General features: G+C 33.9%; 2 protein-coding genes across 7 annotated transcripts in view; both read right to left on the reverse strand.

Annotated features, from left to right (window-relative positions):
- Window positions 1-115: 115 nt before the first annotated feature.
- On the reverse strand, window positions 116-14,064 carry LOC149743626 (calcium/calmodulin-dependent protein kinase type 1D-like). 6 transcript variants are annotated; one of them, XM_089893624.1, is made up of 11 exons: window positions 13,898-14,063; window positions 13,510-13,641; window positions 12,950-13,024; window positions 11,645-11,783; window positions 11,018-11,144; window positions 7,016-7,091; window positions 6,073-6,185; window positions 5,201-5,279; window positions 3,260-3,347; window positions 2,590-2,677; window positions 116-1,519 (listed from the first exon to the last, which is right to left on the reverse strand). In XM_089893624.1, exons 1-10 carry the CDS (start codon window positions 13,960-13,962, stop codon window positions 2,597-2,599), a joined length of 975 nt encoding a protein of 324 aa, XP_089749750.1. In that variant the 5' UTR covers window positions 13,963-14,063; the 3' UTR covers window positions 116-1,519; window positions 2,590-2,596. The 6 variants fall into 6 exon arrangements, 2 of the variants coding, with proteins under 2 accessions (XP_089749750.1, XP_089749753.1); XM_089893627.1 differs by having other exon boundaries at window positions 2,586-2,677; XR_016387003.1 differs by lacking the exon at window positions 5,201-5,279 and having other exon boundaries at window positions 13,898-14,064.
- Window positions 14,065-15,112: 1,048 nt separating this feature from the next.
- The window catches only part of LOC149743627 (uncharacterized), a 33,904-nt gene continuing 29,807 nt past the window's right edge, over window positions 15,113-19,209 (reverse strand). Inside the window, exons 46-52 of the mRNA XM_089890272.1 lie at window positions 19,050-19,167; window positions 18,462-18,610; window positions 17,655-17,828; window positions 17,258-17,317; window positions 16,456-16,581; window positions 16,142-16,230; window positions 15,113-15,536 (exon numbers count right to left, since the gene is read on the reverse strand). Of these exons, the coding sequence (XP_089746398.1) occupies window positions 15,477-15,536; window positions 16,142-16,230; window positions 16,456-16,581; window positions 17,258-17,317; window positions 17,655-17,828; window positions 18,462-18,610; window positions 19,050-19,167 (776 nt within the window). The 3' untranslated portion in view covers window positions 15,113-15,476. The remainder of the gene's footprint in view (window positions 15,537-16,141; window positions 16,231-16,455; window positions 16,582-17,257; window positions 17,318-17,654; window positions 17,829-18,461; window positions 18,611-19,049; window positions 19,168-19,209) is intronic.

Consider the following 19,209-nt stretch of genomic DNA (forward strand, 5'->3'; position numbering starts at 1 on the left):
AAACTTCGCCAGCCATTTTTTTTACCAGAAGAACCATCATTTTCAAGTATTACGTTATGCCTAGTAGCAACATCAGATTTGTTTAACTATATTATAAACCAACACCAGGTAAAGATTCTAATTGTATCAATGTATTGGACAGACACAGGTATCTTGAGACCAGAATAATTGAAAACAAGTTCAATTAAAAGAAAGCTTCGTTTGAAATGAAAAGTGGAATGCAGGATCGTTTTTACTAGAGCGGGTGCTTCTATATATAGTGCGGTAATGTGGGGTAGGATGGGACACCTTTAGCACATAATATCCAAATATTTTGATCGTGTTATAAATAACTAACAATGGTCTATGAAAGTCGCGGGGATACGGTCTTACAATTGTTTAAATTTTCTTTGTTTACTACCATTAAATGGGGCGAGAAAATAGATTGAAAGGTGTTCCATCTTGCCCCACTCTACTATATGTGTAGTGTGCAACTTGAGAAAAATCTGCTTGGGGCAGAACAGGACAGCGTCAACACGAGGCGTAATTTGAAAACAGGTGACAACAACAAAACTCGCGTGTGTGGTACCGGAATCGCTGTTAAGGCATGTGTTATGCGTGAAACAAGACGACGATGGTAAATATACAATTCATGTCGCTCCTCTGGGTGCATGGTCCCATGTTGGGGCAAAGTGGGACGCCACTACATAACATGTTTACAAGTTATTAATATCTGAAACTCGAATTTTGAAAAAAAAAACGATCAGTAAGGAAATAGTTTGTGAATACAGGTTTCGAGATTCAGTTTAAGAGTAAAATGAGAGTGCTTCGCTCAATTTGCGTGCAGTAATACGCCACAACACAAGTTATTAGTATTTAAAAAAAGAAAAAAAAACGATAAATTTAAGAAATAGTGAATAAATACAGTTTACTGCCTTTCGGGGTTCTGGTTAAGAGTAAATTGAGTGCTTCGCCGTAATTTGTGTGTGCTTTAAAAATAATCAAATGGGTAACGATAACAGTTCGGTTATGATGCAAAATAAACTGCAGTTAAGTAAAATTAATGCTATTCACATGTATTAGATAAAAATGGAGGGAAATTGATGAAAACAACATTATTCATTATTTTAAAAGAAAGAAAATCGACAAATTTGTTTTTACCCTAAAAACGACGGAAAAAATAATTATTTGAATTGATTAACTGCATAAAATTAATAGATTTACTATTGGAGCAATTATATACTGACAGCTCGACGTAAAAAAACAGTAATTTCATTAAAACCTACCCAGAGTGGACGTAAAATGTAATAGTTAAGTGCCATTGCAACGGACATAAAACTGTCAATCAGTCGACTATGAGCATGAGGTTAACTAATCTGAAAACACCAGAAATCTGCAGAGCAAAAAACAGCGATTTTTAATATCTGCAGAAACTTTTTCATATTGGTAAGATGCTTCGGCAATCTTCGGATAACAAGCTTCGGAAAACATCGGATAATGGGCACGATAACAATAGTACTTCCAACCGGGTATGAGGGACCTGTAACATAATAATATATTTATCTGCGACAAACTCAGCGATTCTGACCCTGATCTAGTGCCATAGAGTTGAACTAATTTCATGTAAAAAAATACAGTAAGAATATGGTGTTACGAAAACGTATTAGACAAAAATCAAGTCTAACAAATTGTTTTCGTAGCACCAGATTTATAACTGAAAATATCTCTTTGAATACAGTAACTAAGATTTGATTATTTAAACAAGAGAGTGGATGTAACGGCTGAACGACAATCGCAAAAAAAAAATAACAACTAAAAAAATTTACATAAAAACATAACAAATTTTCATCTATCTTTGCAAATACGGTATCAAGTATCGGATCAATTAAAACAAGAGAAGGGATGTAACGGCTTTACATAAAAATATAATAATTTTAATTTATCTCTGCCGACACGGTAGGAAAGATGAGATTAATTAAAACAACGAAGCGAATGAAATGAGCAGCAAACACGCATTGATGGACCACGCGTTACAATTATGTTGGGCAAAATACCATGACATATTGATTTTAACGAGCCATACACACCAAGGGGTGCCAAACGTTATCGGGACATGAAAAATTAACGAGAAGCTCCCGATCGAGTAGTACGCATGTAAAACAAAGCAGACGTAATTACTATTGATATTAAAGACAATAAGGCGCCGTCGTTGGTTTACAAATGTAAACAGCGTCTGCTGATACGACTTTGTCTATCCCACTTGTATTTGTTGTGGCGTGGACAATTATTATCTGTGTATATGGTTCACTGGAGGTACGGCTTTAATTCGTATTTTACGTTTAAAATTAGAGACCTAGTTACGTCACAAACAATATTTTTACGTCATATATGGTAGGTAGGATAGGACACCTTTAGCACAGAGAGTCGCAATGATATGGTTTCATAATTCTTTGAATTCATTTTTGTTAACTACCAAATGGGACGAGAACATAAAATAAAAACATGTCCCATATTACCCCAATTCATTATACTTGCGTAAAAAAGAAGCGGTAAAGCAAAACACGCATGTCTCTGGTATTCTGTAGCATACATGGTGTATCAAATACGTACTTAGATTCTAAGTTGAATTCTTCAGCGTTTGTGTAGCAAGATTAAGTTTCTTCATACGCGCTGTAGCGGTCGCAACGTTGATGGCTTGCTGAATTGAAAAAAGCGGTTGAATAAATGATAGTTATATAGCTTACAATGGGCTATTGGAACAGGTGAAATGAAATACGTTACAGAAAAATAAAAATGCTCTAACAATTGTATAATATAATAATGAGATATATATGTCGTCTAAATGTCATTGTCAGTCTCTTATTCAAACCTATTTGATGATCTGTGTGTAACCACGTATGTAACTTTGAGGGTGTTTGTTTTTTTCTGTGTGTTTGGCCATTTGTAATCATTGGGTTGAAGAAATTACTGCCTTGCCCAATGACGCTGGTCTATGGATGCATTTACAGCTACAAGTATCAATAGACAACCGGTTTAACTATGGTGTCACGGAGCCGGATTGCATATATGCATTAGTGTGTTTTCTGTGTTACCAACAACAGTTAAAACAGGTCTAAAATACAGAAATAAAGTCACCGTTTAAAAAAATTGGCATGCACAGCTGAGAACTAATGAACTTATAACATTTCGTTTGCTCCTTTGAATACTGTAAGATTAACTAAAACAACGAAGAGAATTAGCAGCAACACGATGGTGGTTATAACATGATAATTCTACCCACCCTCCATTTATTACGGGCAAAGTTCTTTTTAATGTTTTGACTGACGTGACCATGAATGTCTTTGCTTCCTGCTGCGTCACCGGCGATCCTGCGGTTAAATATATACGTTATATAACGTACGTCGGTTGTGGTATAACGTATAGTAGGGTGGGCGAGATGGGACACCTTTTCATATTATTTTCTTGTCCAATTTTATGGTAAACAAAGTACATTCAAAGAATTTTAAAACCGTTTCCTCACAACTTCCGTTGACCGTTAATTGTTTAAAACGCGATCAGAATATTTGGATATTATGTGCTAAAAGTGACCCGTCTCTCCCCACCCTAATATACGTTATGATGTTACAATGCATATAATGGTGTAGTAACTAACATAAGCTATGTACAAAAAATGATATAAAACACCGGCTGACGTAAAATACGCGTATGGATAAAACTTATTCGATTGAAAGGCGTGACCGTTACACCCTATAAACTATAATTAATGTATTGTAGCAACGTTGTATAACAATCCACGCATGTTACAATGCGTATACTGTTACTAAAACCAACCTATAATAGAACTGGGGTAAGATGGGATAACATTATCACCTAAATCCCATATTTCCCAATCGTGTTTTGAACAACCTACAACGCTCTTTTTCAGGATCCGGTTATATAGTTCTGTAAATATTTTTTGTTCACTACCAAATGGGACGATAAAAGAGAACGAAAACATGTCCCATCTCACCCCACCCTATACTATACATTATATAACAACCAACGCGTGATGTATTATATAATGCATTAGTGGGCAGACGTGGGCAATATTTGAATCATATGGTCGATTTCTAATTTAACACCGGTATGAATCAGATATATTTAATAAGCCATTCCCAGTTTTGCTGTGCGGGCTTATAATTCAATGATTGACTTTATTTCGTGTTTTAAGCCACTAAAATGTCGGAAAGTATAAAAAAACGTGAAGTATAAAACGGCTGTCGTTATAACACGCTATGGATAAAATAAAAGTAAATGGCTTATTTCATAAAAGACGTGACCGTTTCACCCTACGAACGATATTAAGGAATAAACTATTAAATTAAGCGCATCCGTTGCATTAAAAATAACCGATGTAATTAGTTGTTTTCGCTTTTTAATAAATGAGCTCCATATTACATATTGGGGGTAAATCTGATCTTTGTTAAAAGGGTAAAGCATACAAACAAGTTTAAGAATCACTGAATAAACAGTAGCAGAGAAATCGAAACAATACAGAACTTAGAAGTTGGAATAAACGGATCAGAATTAACTCTTTTGGGATTTAGATAGCTCGCCAAGTATTGCATTATATGGCATTACTATAACAGGGGATAATATTAATTCGTTCGTTCACTATTGTGTATCTGGTGGTATTGATTGCCCTCCATAGAAAGCGCGGCCAATTGTCCATTATGATAATCGACCCATTAAGTAATCGATGTTACTTGCGGCACAACGCTGAACTAACGGGTTACGAAATCATTATAGAAACGAAAATTGAAAACGCGGGATGCCGGCTCAGACAAAAAATGCATTCTTAAGACGGAATGAAAATAGGTGTTGGATAATAAAATGCGATATTTGGTAATTGCAGGAAAATGCCCTTTCATTCTTTTTTATGTATTTTTAAGTCGGAATATATTATAATCCTCAAAAACAAGAACACGTCTTAAAAAATATTTTTTTCGAGATAATATTAAAACAGTCATTGAATTTTAAATACCATGTTTAAAATTTATAGATATCGTATATGCAAAGCTCTTATCCAAGATTTTTTTCTTTTTGGTATTCATTCTTAAAATACAATGAAAATATTTATTTTATATTAAAATGTGCAAAGGTACCAAATGAGACAAAAAATAGAATAAACAGGTGTCTCATCTTCCCCCACCTTATTAAAAAAAACATGCAAAAGTCATACCAAGGGTCGTTCAGTGCCTGTTTGCAAGTATATCTCTGGTGTGGATTCTTATGCATTAACCGACTAATGAAGGTCTTGGCTGAAAAAAAAGTCGGTTTACTTAAGACTGAAAGAACATCTGGTTCGAAATACGTCATCAACGGAATATACAGCAACGTTACGTCATCGCACCGGGTGCATCGGTTATACTGGTAGCGTGTGGTGACTCAGAATAAGGGGAAGTTTTATACGGAAGAGGAAACGATTGTCATATTAATCAATCGTGCGTGGTACGGTTACTTGAAACGCGTCTGGTTCGAACTCGATTTGTAGCGCCGTGTTACATACGTTGCACAAACGCGCTGCAAGTTTGCAACCGTGTGTGGGCGTGTGTGCGCGTGGGTGAAACGCTTATCGGAAGTTGCTCCAACCTTATTGGTTGCCTGAATTTACCATGTAATAAAAAATGAAATTAAACAAAAAATAATCCTCACAGTTAAAGTTACATACGTGGTAACTCGCAAGCTGGCAGGTGTATGAAACAGAACACCTGTGTTATAATGACTATCATTGCCCTGCCACGCGAGGTTAAATAAGTTACACTCATTAATTACATATGTGGTAACTCGTAAGCGGGCACGAGGTGTATAGAACAGATTTAACAGAACACCCGTGTTATAACAAAAATTGTTGCTATCCTTGCCATGCAAGAATAAATAAGTTACGTTTATTCATTCATTCATTTATGCCAATGGGACCATTAGCAATTATTACAATGCAAATTCAGTGGACGTTAAGACTAAAAGCCGTCGTGATAGCTAAAAGCAACTAGTAGCAGCACGTCAGCTAATATCGACTTTCTATCAGTCCCTAATACCATGATTGAATATTACCTGATTGAGATATATCGTCCCAGTAGGGCGAATCGAACTCGTACTCTGCTTTCATTATCTGCTCGAACAGTTTCTGATCGTTTTCGTCGTAGAACGGCGGGTAGCCGCAAAGTCTGTCGTAAATAAAAGATTAACTTACAGATTTTGCGTTTATAAAGATACCTAAATCCCTATTACTATATAGTACTGTGGAGCAAGATGGGACACTTTCAACACATAATATTCAATTATCCTGATAGCGTTTATAAAAAATTAACAACGGTCTATGGGAGTCGTGAGGATACGGTTTTATAATTCTTTAAATGTGTTTTGTTTACTAGCAAATAGGACGAGAAATAGAGTAAAACGTAGAGTAGACCATCTTACCCCAATCTACTTTAAACGAAAGTGGCTTTCCATATTGTCCATACCAAAATAAATAGGTACAACTGATGTCTATATGTTATTTGGTCCATACAGTTTTATGTCAACCAACCAAGTGCATGGTTATGCACTGTAGGGACACAGGTTTGGGGGCTATTGTTAAGAGTTGAATTGGCAGTTTTTAACTTTTTTACTTTGATACGACATAAAAAAGGTTCTGTATCGGTGAAGCCAAATAGAACGCTTATGTATTTAGTAAGAGCAAAACGCACAGGTTGAAAAGGGAAATAACATAAGCGCACGTCCGTTTTAGCCAGTCAAAGTCGTGATCTCAGTCAGCACGAGCGGTTCGTTATAAGGTAATCGTGTGGATTGACACGGCTGGGTTGATAATACCTCAAGTCGCCCATGGGACATTAAACATTTGAACACAACAAAGCAATACCTAGCAATACCACATTTCGTGGTAATTGGTTCGGATATAACATTACTTATGCTACCTGCTCCTCGGGGGCTTTCACTTCGGTGCAAATGCAAGTGAATGAATACTAATAAGGGAATAGGTTTTTAACTAACTTACAGTATGTATGCTATAACTCCGATTGACCAGACGTCGACTTCTTTCCCGTACGGCTTCTGCTTCAATACTTCTGGCGCTGAAAATCAATGTTTCATTATTGTTTGCTGCCCATGAATGGTCGTGTTGACTAATCATCACGTTTAGACTAAAAGTCGAGATAGCTATATTACACGAGCGGGCGCTGAATCAATACTAATGACAGAGAAGTGGTGAATGGCCGGTCACGTACAGCTCCTATTGTATTTCCTTTATAAAATACTGCAACACAAAAGCAATGCCACAAAGAACAATACTACCTATTTAAAAAAAAAACAGTGTATTAACGGCCAAAAAAACAGTGTATGTAAAACAAGCATTGACAATGCTTGTAAACAGATGGTAAACGCGTCGTTCAGAATAACTGTTATCTTTTCTGACTAGATGATAACATTTGTCTTTCGGACGTCGTTATATTACTGCGTAAGAGTATGCGCTCGGTCATGAAGAGAAAATTAAGGCAACACCGCCAAAACAACACGAAAACTTATGACACGGTGCAGGAATTACCAAACCAGCTGGAGCAAAAGGAAGCAAGACGGTCCGTAAATTTGACATGAAAGGGAAAGGCTTGGCCTTTTGTTACGCGAACTTTTGGGTTGAATAATGTAGAGACTAGTACTGTCATAAACATTGGTAAAACTATGTGAAGTAGAAGCACTTTGTAGAGATTTCTCTTATCTAACAACAGTTAGAAATACATACACGGCCTACTAGAGATATATCTAGTAGGGAAGTAGGCGGTAATATATAGAAAATATTAATTTTGAATCCTTATCTTGAGATGGTCCCAAAACTATAAACCAGTTCTGTTCAATTTCAAATATACGTGCCGATGCAACGAACGAAGGAGCGTGTCTGTTATAAAGTAAAGCTTATTACGGCGGTAAATTGAACAAAAACAACGTTTATTACCACCGGTTGTTAACTTATACATAGCTGGCGCCATAGAAACAGAACGGTTGAACGAAAATTAAAAAATTACCGCAGAGCGTGGAATACTTATAGCAGATCTTTTATGGCGGAATGAGGCATTTTAAACCTATATTACACGCAAAGCAGCAAAATATATTTGAATGAGTGAATAAATGAACTTTTTTATATTCACATGGCCGGAAAACGACAGTCGTTATAACTTATAACACGGGTGTTCCGTTTCATACACCTCGTGCTAGCTTACGAGTTACCACTTATGTAACTGAATGGGTGCTAATACTATATTATACACAAAGTGTTGGGCAAAATCGAAAACGAGAATAGTAGCCTCGCATTGATCCGTCCGTACCAGTGAATTTGTTTAACAGGAGACACGAAACAAAGGACGTTATCTTGTGGGAAAAGGTTCTAAACCACAATGTTTGTTCAGACATGGAGTTGTTTATTCTGGGCGCAGTAATCGCACGGCAGAGTAAACTGAAAAACCTACGTTCACTTTCATGTAGTTATTATTATTGGAAGCACATAAAGTTCCCGATCTTGGCAACAAATGTGAAGTGTATGAAGGGGTTGTTTAACTTTGAGACATGTTCAACTGTCAATCAAATTGAACCACATTGAGAGAGAAACCACTGGGATCCTTCCAAGTGCGTTGGTTTCCCTAGAGAAACAACTCGACCACATCTACATTTAATCTCAGCATTTAAGGTATGTTGGATACATGAAGGAAAATATGGTATAGGAACACCAGAATGGTAAATGAATGCACCTTGTAATCAGTGGCGTAACCAGGGGGTTTTAAGAGTTCCGACCTTCCCCCCTTAAACATTTTTTTGTAAAAAAAAAATTCCTTTTATTTTTTTCTTATATTGAAACCCCGACACTTTTTTCTGGCTGCATCACTGGTTGTAATGTGGCAATAAAATCCGCCACTTCTGTGGCATGCCATAATATATACTGTTGATGCCAGGCACATTATACTTGTATTTTTGCTCTTTCCGCAAAAAGTAATGACATGTTGAGTTAGAAAATATATATAGTAGTGTGGGAAAGATGGGACACCTTTTCATTCTGTTTCTTGTCCCATTTGGTAATAAACAAAGAACATTCAAAGGATTATCAAACCGTATCCTCACGACTACTACAGACCATTGTTAATTGTTTAAAACTTGTTCAGGATATTTAGAAATTATGTGCTAAGAGTGTCCTGTGTTCCCCAACCCTACTGTATAATAATACAGAACACTTCTGTTGTTACATTATGTTAATAACGATGAATAAACCTGAGTCTAGTAACATGGACATGACATTTGTTTACAAATGAGTATACCTACTATGACACCAGGGCATACAAAATCAAAGATGCAAACATCAATATTTCATGTTCCACCCTACTGACAGCATATATGATAACGCACTGTGCATACTATGAACAATATTGCACGATATTTGTTTACCACAAAGCAGATGTTGCATGACAGCATAATTACAGGATCTGGCTCATATCATTTAAACTGTTCGGACAATAAAACAAAACAGAACTTAATTCATCGCACAATATGAAAATTTTAAAGCATATTACGTTTGTAATACGTTTAACCCAAAAATTAAATGCCCTTTAATGTTATTACGTTTTTAACAAATACCAGCACTCACAAATCTAGTTACTTGTACCACATTACATCACATAACCAATCAAGGCCAAATAAAACTATAAAATCAATTGAAAGTGCAATCAAGTTAATGTGGGATAACAATGGGCAATAAACCCTTGTAATCAAAATACAATTGTGGATTTGCAGACAATATAATAGAACTGTGGATTCATCTAAACCAAAGGTTTACATTTTTTTTATTTTTTATATAGAGTGCTAACGTTGATTTTTAAAGAAGGGGGACCAGCATACCATAGTTTTTACATAGAACGTCATACAATAAGAACCACCGAATTTAACAAGCTAATAAAATGAAAGTCAGTGGCCTATAGCAATTGGAGCAAAATACCTAGCTCCTAGCATTTAATTCAATGAATGTGACCATACACATTGATAACCTCACACCGAGCAGGCAATTCCTTGCATTAGGAACGTCTGATTATTAAAAGTCAATTGATATAAATTGAAAAATGCACACTCAGTGTGGTAATCACAGTAAAATACATAGCATTCAATAAGTACACAGCATGTACCTTCCATAGAGTAAGCAGTTCCTTGCATCTTCAACTACTGATTATTAAAAGTCAATTAATGCAAATTACAGTCAACAAAGCAATTAGCCAATTGTGAAATATATAGCATTCATAAGTGTCCTCATATATCACAACACTATACCATAAATACCCTACATTAAGTAGGCTACCTTGTACCTTACATAGAGTACAAAGTTCTTTGCGTTAGGAACTAAGGATTTTACAAAAAGTCAACTCAACAAAACATTTAGAGCAAGTTACCTAGCATGAAAGTAGTGTCCCACAAGTGTGGTACATTTCCCTGGATTAAAAACCATAGATAAAACAGAACCACACATTAAGTTTAACGATTATTAAAAGTCAATTAATGCAAATTACAAACAGTCAATATAGCAATTAGAGTAAAAAACCTCGCACTCATAAATGACCTCATATATTGACAACAAGTGTGGTGTAGTACCTTAGATACAATTAACAAATATATACTGGTTATTAAAAGTCAATTTAACTAAATTAAAAAGTCAAAGTAAATAACAAAAGTAGCAATTCTAGTAAAATAGCTAGCCTTCAATAAGTAACTAACTATACCATAAATTAACACAAGCGCTTTACACTACCCTACATTGAAAAGTTGTGAGATCCATACATACAGAGATACAGTTCCAATTAATGGAAATTACAAAAAAAATATAAAAAAGTCAACTGAACATAGCAATTCGAGTAAAATAGCTCGCTTTTAATAAATAACTATATATTCCAGTAAGTACTACAAGTGTGCTACACCACCATATATTATGAACTACTAAGTATTACAAGTCAATACGTTAAATAAGTGACCTCACCTACATATCCTGGAGTACCACAAGCAGTTTTCAATATTTGCCCCTCAACTTCAACTTTTGATAATCCGAAATCGCTGATCATTATCTTGGAATCTTCAGCAGTGCTGTGGTACAGCAGGTTTTCTGGCTGAAAATAATGAATGTCAATATTGCAAATATTGTTAAGCTTTGGAAATTGCTACTAATATACAGTAAACAACATTGAGTCAAACTAATGGTTTACCAATGGGAAAGAAATATATATTTGGGTATCTGTTAACAGCTATCACAAGACCAAAGGCATTCAGGAATTAACCAGTTGTTTTGCTATATTTACAAATTACAATATTATCTATACATGGTATATTCCATAAGCCATAGCTTGTTAATATGTTATAACAACTGCTTTTTTGCATTTTTTCGTTTTTGTACTAAAATAGACAATCAAAAGTTATTGATGTGCAGACAGACATTATAACAGTTTATAATATTGGGAAGATGAATTAGTAACAGTAAATATTAATCTATTTACAGCCAAGATCATTTGTTTACATTATGTAAATGGTTAACGTACGAGAGCATCAAAGTTTTACACGGAACATGCTTGTGGGCATGTTTAATCATTACATTCTGCAGCATAATTTGTACCTTTAGGTCTCTATGCACTATATCTTTACTATGCAAATAATCAATTGCATCTAAAATTTGTGATATTAAATGGCTTGCATCCTTTTCCGTGTAACTTCCTTTTTCAACAATTCGATCGAATAATTCTCCACCTGACACTCTGTAGAAAAATAAGAAAATATGATTAAAAAACATAACTATATCCTGTCTTTTCGTTTAAAATATTTCTAAATCTTCGCTACTGTAATCGAATAGACAAATAAAAGTTAATATTATATTTTATATATATTTTAATGTAACCAAAAGGTGTTTTAATATTTTTAATTCAGACGGTTTATATAGAAGTGTTTCATGTATATCGATTTTACTTTTATATTTACGTTTGTTTAATTTTTGTTTTTTTTTATGTACATTTTATACATTTTAACTGTAAGCATAAGGTGTTTTGAGCTTTTTAAAACTAGATTTTAATTTAAGGTAGCCTTCACAGTGTTTTACGTACATTTTTTTGGTCTAAAAATTTGACTAATTAATTAGTATGTGGTAATATGGATGGTTTAAAACCTGTCTAGCTGACTATTTACAATGAGTCGTGAGATAGACAAAGCTTACTGGCATATCAAGTCACGGAGAGGTTACCACACTCGCATTTGGAGCCAACACATGAAATAATACTCTTGAATAAAACATGCAACGCACAGTAGAGCAGTTAAATGTTGGCAATGACAGCCATAAGGAAAGTAAAACCTTGGTTTTATATTTGATTTTTATACTTTGTGTGCTCTGTGTATAAATTATGATTATTTTTTAAATCTGGGTGCTGATAACAGTTGAATTAATTACTGACGATGCAATTTGAAAATCTGAATATTTTTAACATTTTAAAATCGCCGGAGACAGGTTCTGAATATTTAAAAATTACATCGGTTAAAAAATTACATCGGTGTAAAAACACATTAAACGATGGTAAAAAACGAAATTAGTAAATTGCACCGAACAACAATCTATATAAATATTCTTTTAGCGGCTCATCTGGTATAAAAACAACTTTCCCTGATTAAGTCATGACAAATGGCAGACGAAATGTCAGAAATACACCAGGTTTTTATACCAGATGAGCTGCTAACAGATTATTTACATTATGCCTGGTAGCAACAGCAACAAAAATATTCTATATTATAAAAAACAGAAAAATTAATAGTATCTGTTAACACCTATTACAAGACCAAAGGTATTCAGGAATTAACCAGTTGTTTTGCTGTGTTTACAATAATATTTATACATGGTTTATTCCAGACGAAATGACAGTAATTTAGTATTACTTACAGTTGCATAACTAAGTAGAGATGAGATGGATTGTCGTAGATCTCGAGCAATTCCACAATATTGCAATGTTTTAAACTGTTCAAATAACGAAAAACAATTTAACAAAATAATTGGTTAAATAGAAGAATTTATATATATATTTTACATTTTATTATTTAGTTAAAATGCTACTAACTGTACATTTTGAGATTTTAACATGTTTTGCAGCTTTTTTTGCAAATATTTATTTAGTTTTTTATATATATATATATATATATGTATTAATATATTTATAATATATATATTTATATATAATAACATATTTTTTATGTATCTCTCTGGAAAAAATAGCGGAAAGCCATGAATCATATTATGGAAAAAACATCGAAGAGTATGGAATCAATAAATAACTAAAATATTTCGTCAAAGTAAAACCAAAGTAGCTTATGTCACATTTTTTCAAAAGTTTTTTTTTTTACAATTTTGCATTCTGTTGGACATAAGACACACTTTGGTAATGTTTGAGCAAAACTCAAAAGTGTGATATAAGATTTACAAAAACACACACAATAAGAATATACCTTCTTAAAACTGAAATTTCATTATTAATACTATCTTCTTTCCCCTTGATCAGTTTCCTTGGTATGCATTTTATGGCGACCCTGTTACCACTTTTTCTGTTTTCCGCAAGAAATACTTTAGAAAAAGCACCTCTGAAAAAGTAAGTTTTAATAAAATGGATATTTGTGTTGTTTGTGTTTTACAATTACTTTTTCTGCCGAGTTCTTCTAAAAAATCTTTAAAATTGATGCATCAAAATTACAATAATTGCAAAAGTTTTTAGAATTGTTTGCAATTATTTAAATAATTGAAATCTTATTAAAAACCCGGATATACGATTGAAACAACATAAAACAAACTTTTTTATCGTAAAAACTATTGATTTAACAGAAAAAATAAACCACATACGTTCCGAGTACTTCTTTCAAGTCAAACTTTGTCCGAATATCCACTTTATTGGCGTCCGAAGCCATTTTACCATAAACAGTTTACTTTATAAAGATAAATTTTTCCACTTTAAATTTGCATGTCGTTAACATAAAACCTAAAAACTAAAAAAAAGATTTTTTTTATGGATTTTTAAGTTATATATATAATCCTTTTTTTACAACTAATATATACTAATAGTTTTTGTGTAAGCTCTTTGCATCTACATAAAACATCGTATAGACTTGAGGACAATTAAATATTTAGGCCTTTTTTATTATTAAAAAACACACGTGACTTTAGCATTACATATTAGCATACCATTGATAACAGAATATAGACAGATAATACACCTGTTGCTATTACCCAATCCTACCAATCGCTAACATGATCCAACTATGTTCCTCTGAGAATATTTAACTTGTACCTGCGTTACCTGCGTATACTTTGACCGATCTGTGCGATATATGTACTCGATTGACAGCTATTAGTCAGAATATGTATATTGTCTGTTACAAATGACGTAATAGATAAGCTGTCTGCGTTAATTCTTCGCATACATGTACAGTGGGTAATTACACACGCAATACATTTCCGGTCCAACCGCTGGTTATACCGTTTTTATACAAACTGATATCAAGTTAAATGTGCACACTAGACACACGGTCACTTTACGTCCCAAGTGTGGCAACCACACGAAAATGGAATATGAGAGAAGTCGTAAAAATGAAAAAGGCGGTTTGTCCTACTTTTTTTCAGCTTCTCTCGTATTTCCCTTTTAATATTAACGTGCTTTGTTACCATTTTAAAATTAAAGATTCTTTGCCATCTGGATTTGTTACGCTGCCAATTTACAATTATATAAAGGGCAATTTTGCAAGTATTTATATAATCAGCAACAAATAAATAATATAGAGGCCCTTAACACTAACTCAGTGGTCACTAATAGGTTGCCTAAATTGTTGGCCATACAAAAAAAACTAACAAATCACAAAAAAATCAATCATCCAAAAAGTTATATACATGGTAACTTGTAAGCTGGCACAAGGTGTGTGAAACAGAACACCCATGTTATAACGAATGTTGTTTTCGTGCCAGCCGAGGATAAATAAGTTACATTCTTGCTACTTTTCATTACTAAATTAGTTAAAAAGTAACAAATTTTTACTACCCTTTGGAAAATATTTGCCTAAAAAAACACTTTCAACAAGCCAGAATAAATCACAGTTTTTAGAATAATCAAAAGAATTTATTTGGCACATTTTCACTGTTTTAACAAGATAAAAATGCATATACCGCTATAGCGAACATTACATTATTATTATGAAAGACACAATTTTACAAATTCCTTTTCAAATCACAATAAACACTGCTTTAAATACAAACAAACCAACAGAAATACAAATTATTTATACGATGAATTTAAAAAAAAATGTTAGCTGTTGTTATTTAAGTAATATTAATTTGAAAGTGGAGATTTAAATGGCATTGTGAGTTAAAACAGAAAAAAACGAGAAGAAATAGTAAAAAACTAACATATTGCACACAATACGATTCTTTCTTAAGCTTGACTTGCTTCCACAGTGGCACCTGTCTCCTTTTCATATTTTACTGGAGGTGCCTGGTTAAGGAATCACGGTAAACATGAAAGAATGAAATTTATTTTGTCTCTTCTTTTTTAACGAATTTTATTTTGTCTTCTCTTGTTTTAATAAATTTTACTTTTTTAATTTTTTTTTAATCAAACTTATGCCATTTTATGATTCAATGGTTTTTGACATTGTATGGATGAAACTTATTTTGAATGAATGTAATTTACTTTATCCTCGCGTGGCCGGAAAACGACAGTCGTTATCACACGGGTTTAACACCTCGTGCCAGCTTACGAGTTACCATGTACGTTACTTTGTAGGTGATTATTTTTTGGATTTGTTTATTTTTTTTTATGTATGTCTGATAATTTGGACAACCCATTAGTCACCACTGGGTTGGAGCAATTGTCGTTAAGTGTCTGTGATTTTGTCCCTACGGTCACGATAATGAAGATCAGGACAGTTTATAAAAGCCAAAAGGCGGGTAGTAACGGTAAAACAACAGTCGTTTAAACATGCTATGAATAAAGCAAAAAAAGAAATAAAGATAAGGATAAAAGGGGTGATCGTTACACTCAAGTAAGTAAATTCCATGTAAATTGATTAACAAAAAAATCCATCTGGTGTAAAATACCTCATCTCCTTCCTTTGGTGTGCTGGTGCTACCAGTAAGCGAATAAACTTTATTAACAATTCCAGATGAAAAATCAGAGGCATCCTCAGCTGACAGAGAAGATTTTAATTAATAGTAGTTAAATAGAACCAGCACTGTAGGACCTCACCCATATAGAATAAAATGTGCATATACAATGCTGGGGTAATGGGCCAACTGTGGCCTAAATCCCAGGTCCCATGGCGTACCGGCACTGTAGGACCTCACCCATATAGATTAGAATTATATACCCGTTTACATACAGTACAATACACACGCAACACACAATTACCAACCTAGCTTAGATACAGATGGTGATGAGTTCCGTGAACAGTAATATGCCAATGAAAGAAGGACAATAATAGCGAGCAAAACACCTATGACCACCCCCACCACTATGCCTGTTGTGTTGGCCTTGATTGCTGTAGAAAAAAAAAATTAAATTACAATCATTGTTGACTATTTTGTTAAGAATAAGAGAATTTAGTTTTGCGAGCCCGTAACTTTTAAACACACAAAGATTCTTGGGTGATGAATTAAATCTGGTATAAATAATAGGTTCTGAAGTACCTCACCCATAAAGAATAGAACTAATCATTGTTTACTATTTTGTCAAGAATAAGGGAATTTTTTTTTTCGCAAAGTTGTTGGTTAATGGGCCAACTCTGGCATGAACATGAGGTTTATAAGGACATCATACAGAATATAGAATAGAACTAGTTTTATCATAGATTGATTAATCCAGTTTAATATATATGTTACACGGACAGATTCAGAGCTTTTTCAGTACTTTCATACTATGTGTGTAACAGTAGATAAATTTATTGAACACAAAACTAAAATATGCATTACCACAAGGCGCATATTCGATAGAATTCCTGTTTTAGGAAACACACTGCAGTATACTTTCAACATTTTTCATGGTGCAGCCCATTTTAATAACCTCAAAATACAGAGTAAACCTGCGATTTTAAACAGGCCCCCTTGACATGATAATTATTCCAGTAATTGTGTAAGTCCAGTTTTACTGCTTGTTTAGAGGTTTATTGGGCACATTCAAGATATTTACATTTCATCGCAACCATTATTCCAACTTACGTTTATTAGTTTCAGTTGTTGTGAAGTGAATGTTGTTTCCATTTGCGTCCGTTCCAAGAACTGAAGTAAATAACAATTGTTAAGTTTTCATGCAGTAAAAAAATAACAGCATGTGTTATTATGTTTTTGAATACAGAAACGAAAATCAAATAAATTGAAACAGATAGCAACAAAATGATAGTTGTTAAAAACATGCTAATAGTAAAAACTACTTTTTCAAAAATCACATGGCTGCAAAAGTGATTTATAGCCAATGCAATTTTTATGATAAATTTGTTAGATTTTTAAAAAAGTATTTACACACCTCATGCTAATTACCTTTATTTCATAAACTGAAAAAATAATGCAAAAGTTTTAAAACAATTATTGTATTATGCTATGAACCAAAGCTACTCACTCTTAGGCACTCTGCACATGTAACCGTGTTGGTTCGAACACGGGATGTCATTCCACTTCCCGCTGTTGCCGTACATCTCAACACAGTCCTCCCCATCTTCCCCCGCATCATTTGGTTCACCTTCATTCCAATACGTGAAGGAAACGGGTCGGCCATCGGTCCACGACCAACCACCTGAAGAACATAATTTTTAAATAATTAAATAACATACACACATAATTTTCTTTAGCTCTTTAAACAGCGATAGTGAAGATTTTGGTATTTAAAGAACGAAGAGAAAGGAAATATTTATATTTATCTTAAACAAACTTACATATATGGTAACTAGTAACCGGGAAAAAGTGTATGTAACAGAACAAATGTTTTTTTAAACTGTCATTTCCATGCAAGAATAAAAAGTAACATAATAACTTGCATGATAAAACAGAACAAACATGTTTCAAACTACCATTGCTTCTAAATTACATTTCATCAAAAGCACAAAGTTACATACGTGGTAACTTGTAAATGGGCACGAGGTATATGAAACAGAACACCTGTGTTATAACGACTGTCGTTACCCCCGCCATGTGAGGATAAATAAGTTACATACGTGGTAACTTGTAAATGGGCACGAGGTGTATGAAACAGAACACATGTGCTTTAAACTGACGTTGCCCAGCCACGAGCGGGTAAAAAATTTACATACGTTGTAACTCGTAAGGTGGAACAAGGTGTGAAACAAAAACCCATACTATAACGACTGTCATTGTCCCGCCATGCGAGGATAAAAAAGTGACATTTCATCCATTCATAAACATTTAATACCTTCTCCATTTTCTTGCAGTCCAATCCACATGGCTTCAGTGTAATTGAACCAACTCAACACCCATTCAACTTCTGCACGTGAATTGAAACTAACCAGGTGACCGGCGTATTTGCTGCATTCATATTCTGCGTCGTGCCAAGATGAACCACTGCAATATAAAAATGTAATTGTTAAACTAATTATATATAGACACCAGGACATTATAGGTTTAACAGTCTTGCTTTGGATTTTTCATACTCTTGTTTCATGCCAATATGAACCACTGCAACAACACAAACACATGTGGACATTATGGGGCTTTTTGCTTGCTTTTACTGTGTCAGGACAATGCATTTGCTACATTAATATTTTCAAAAGTGACATTTAGACCAAACATTGCAATTTTATGCTAAATCCCCCCTCTATAACTTAAGTTACAAATTTTTCTAAGATTAAGTTTTTGACCAAATATTCCAAAGTTTTTGTACATTTACAACCAATATTTTTATTCTATTATGTGTGGGTGAGGACCCACAGCAGGGCACGCTATGGTTTCTGGAATTTAGGCCAGGATACTCTCAATTAGACCAAAAATATATACAACTTACAGATTTTCTCCTTCTTTTCCCTCCAACACATAATAGAAATAGCAATATCCGCCGTATTGAACCCAACTTGGGTCTTCACAATCACCAGTGATAGATGCCGGGGTAGTGGGGGTTTGCTCTGTATTATAGCAGGTGGTTTATATTAAAAGAAGAGTTAAAA

Source organism: Ciona robusta, chromosome 1 (genome assembly GCF_009617815.1).
Source record: "Ciona robusta chromosome 1, ASM961781v2".
Classification (NCBI taxonomy): domain Eukaryota; kingdom Metazoa; phylum Chordata; class Ascidiacea; order Phlebobranchia; family Cionidae; genus Ciona; species Ciona robusta.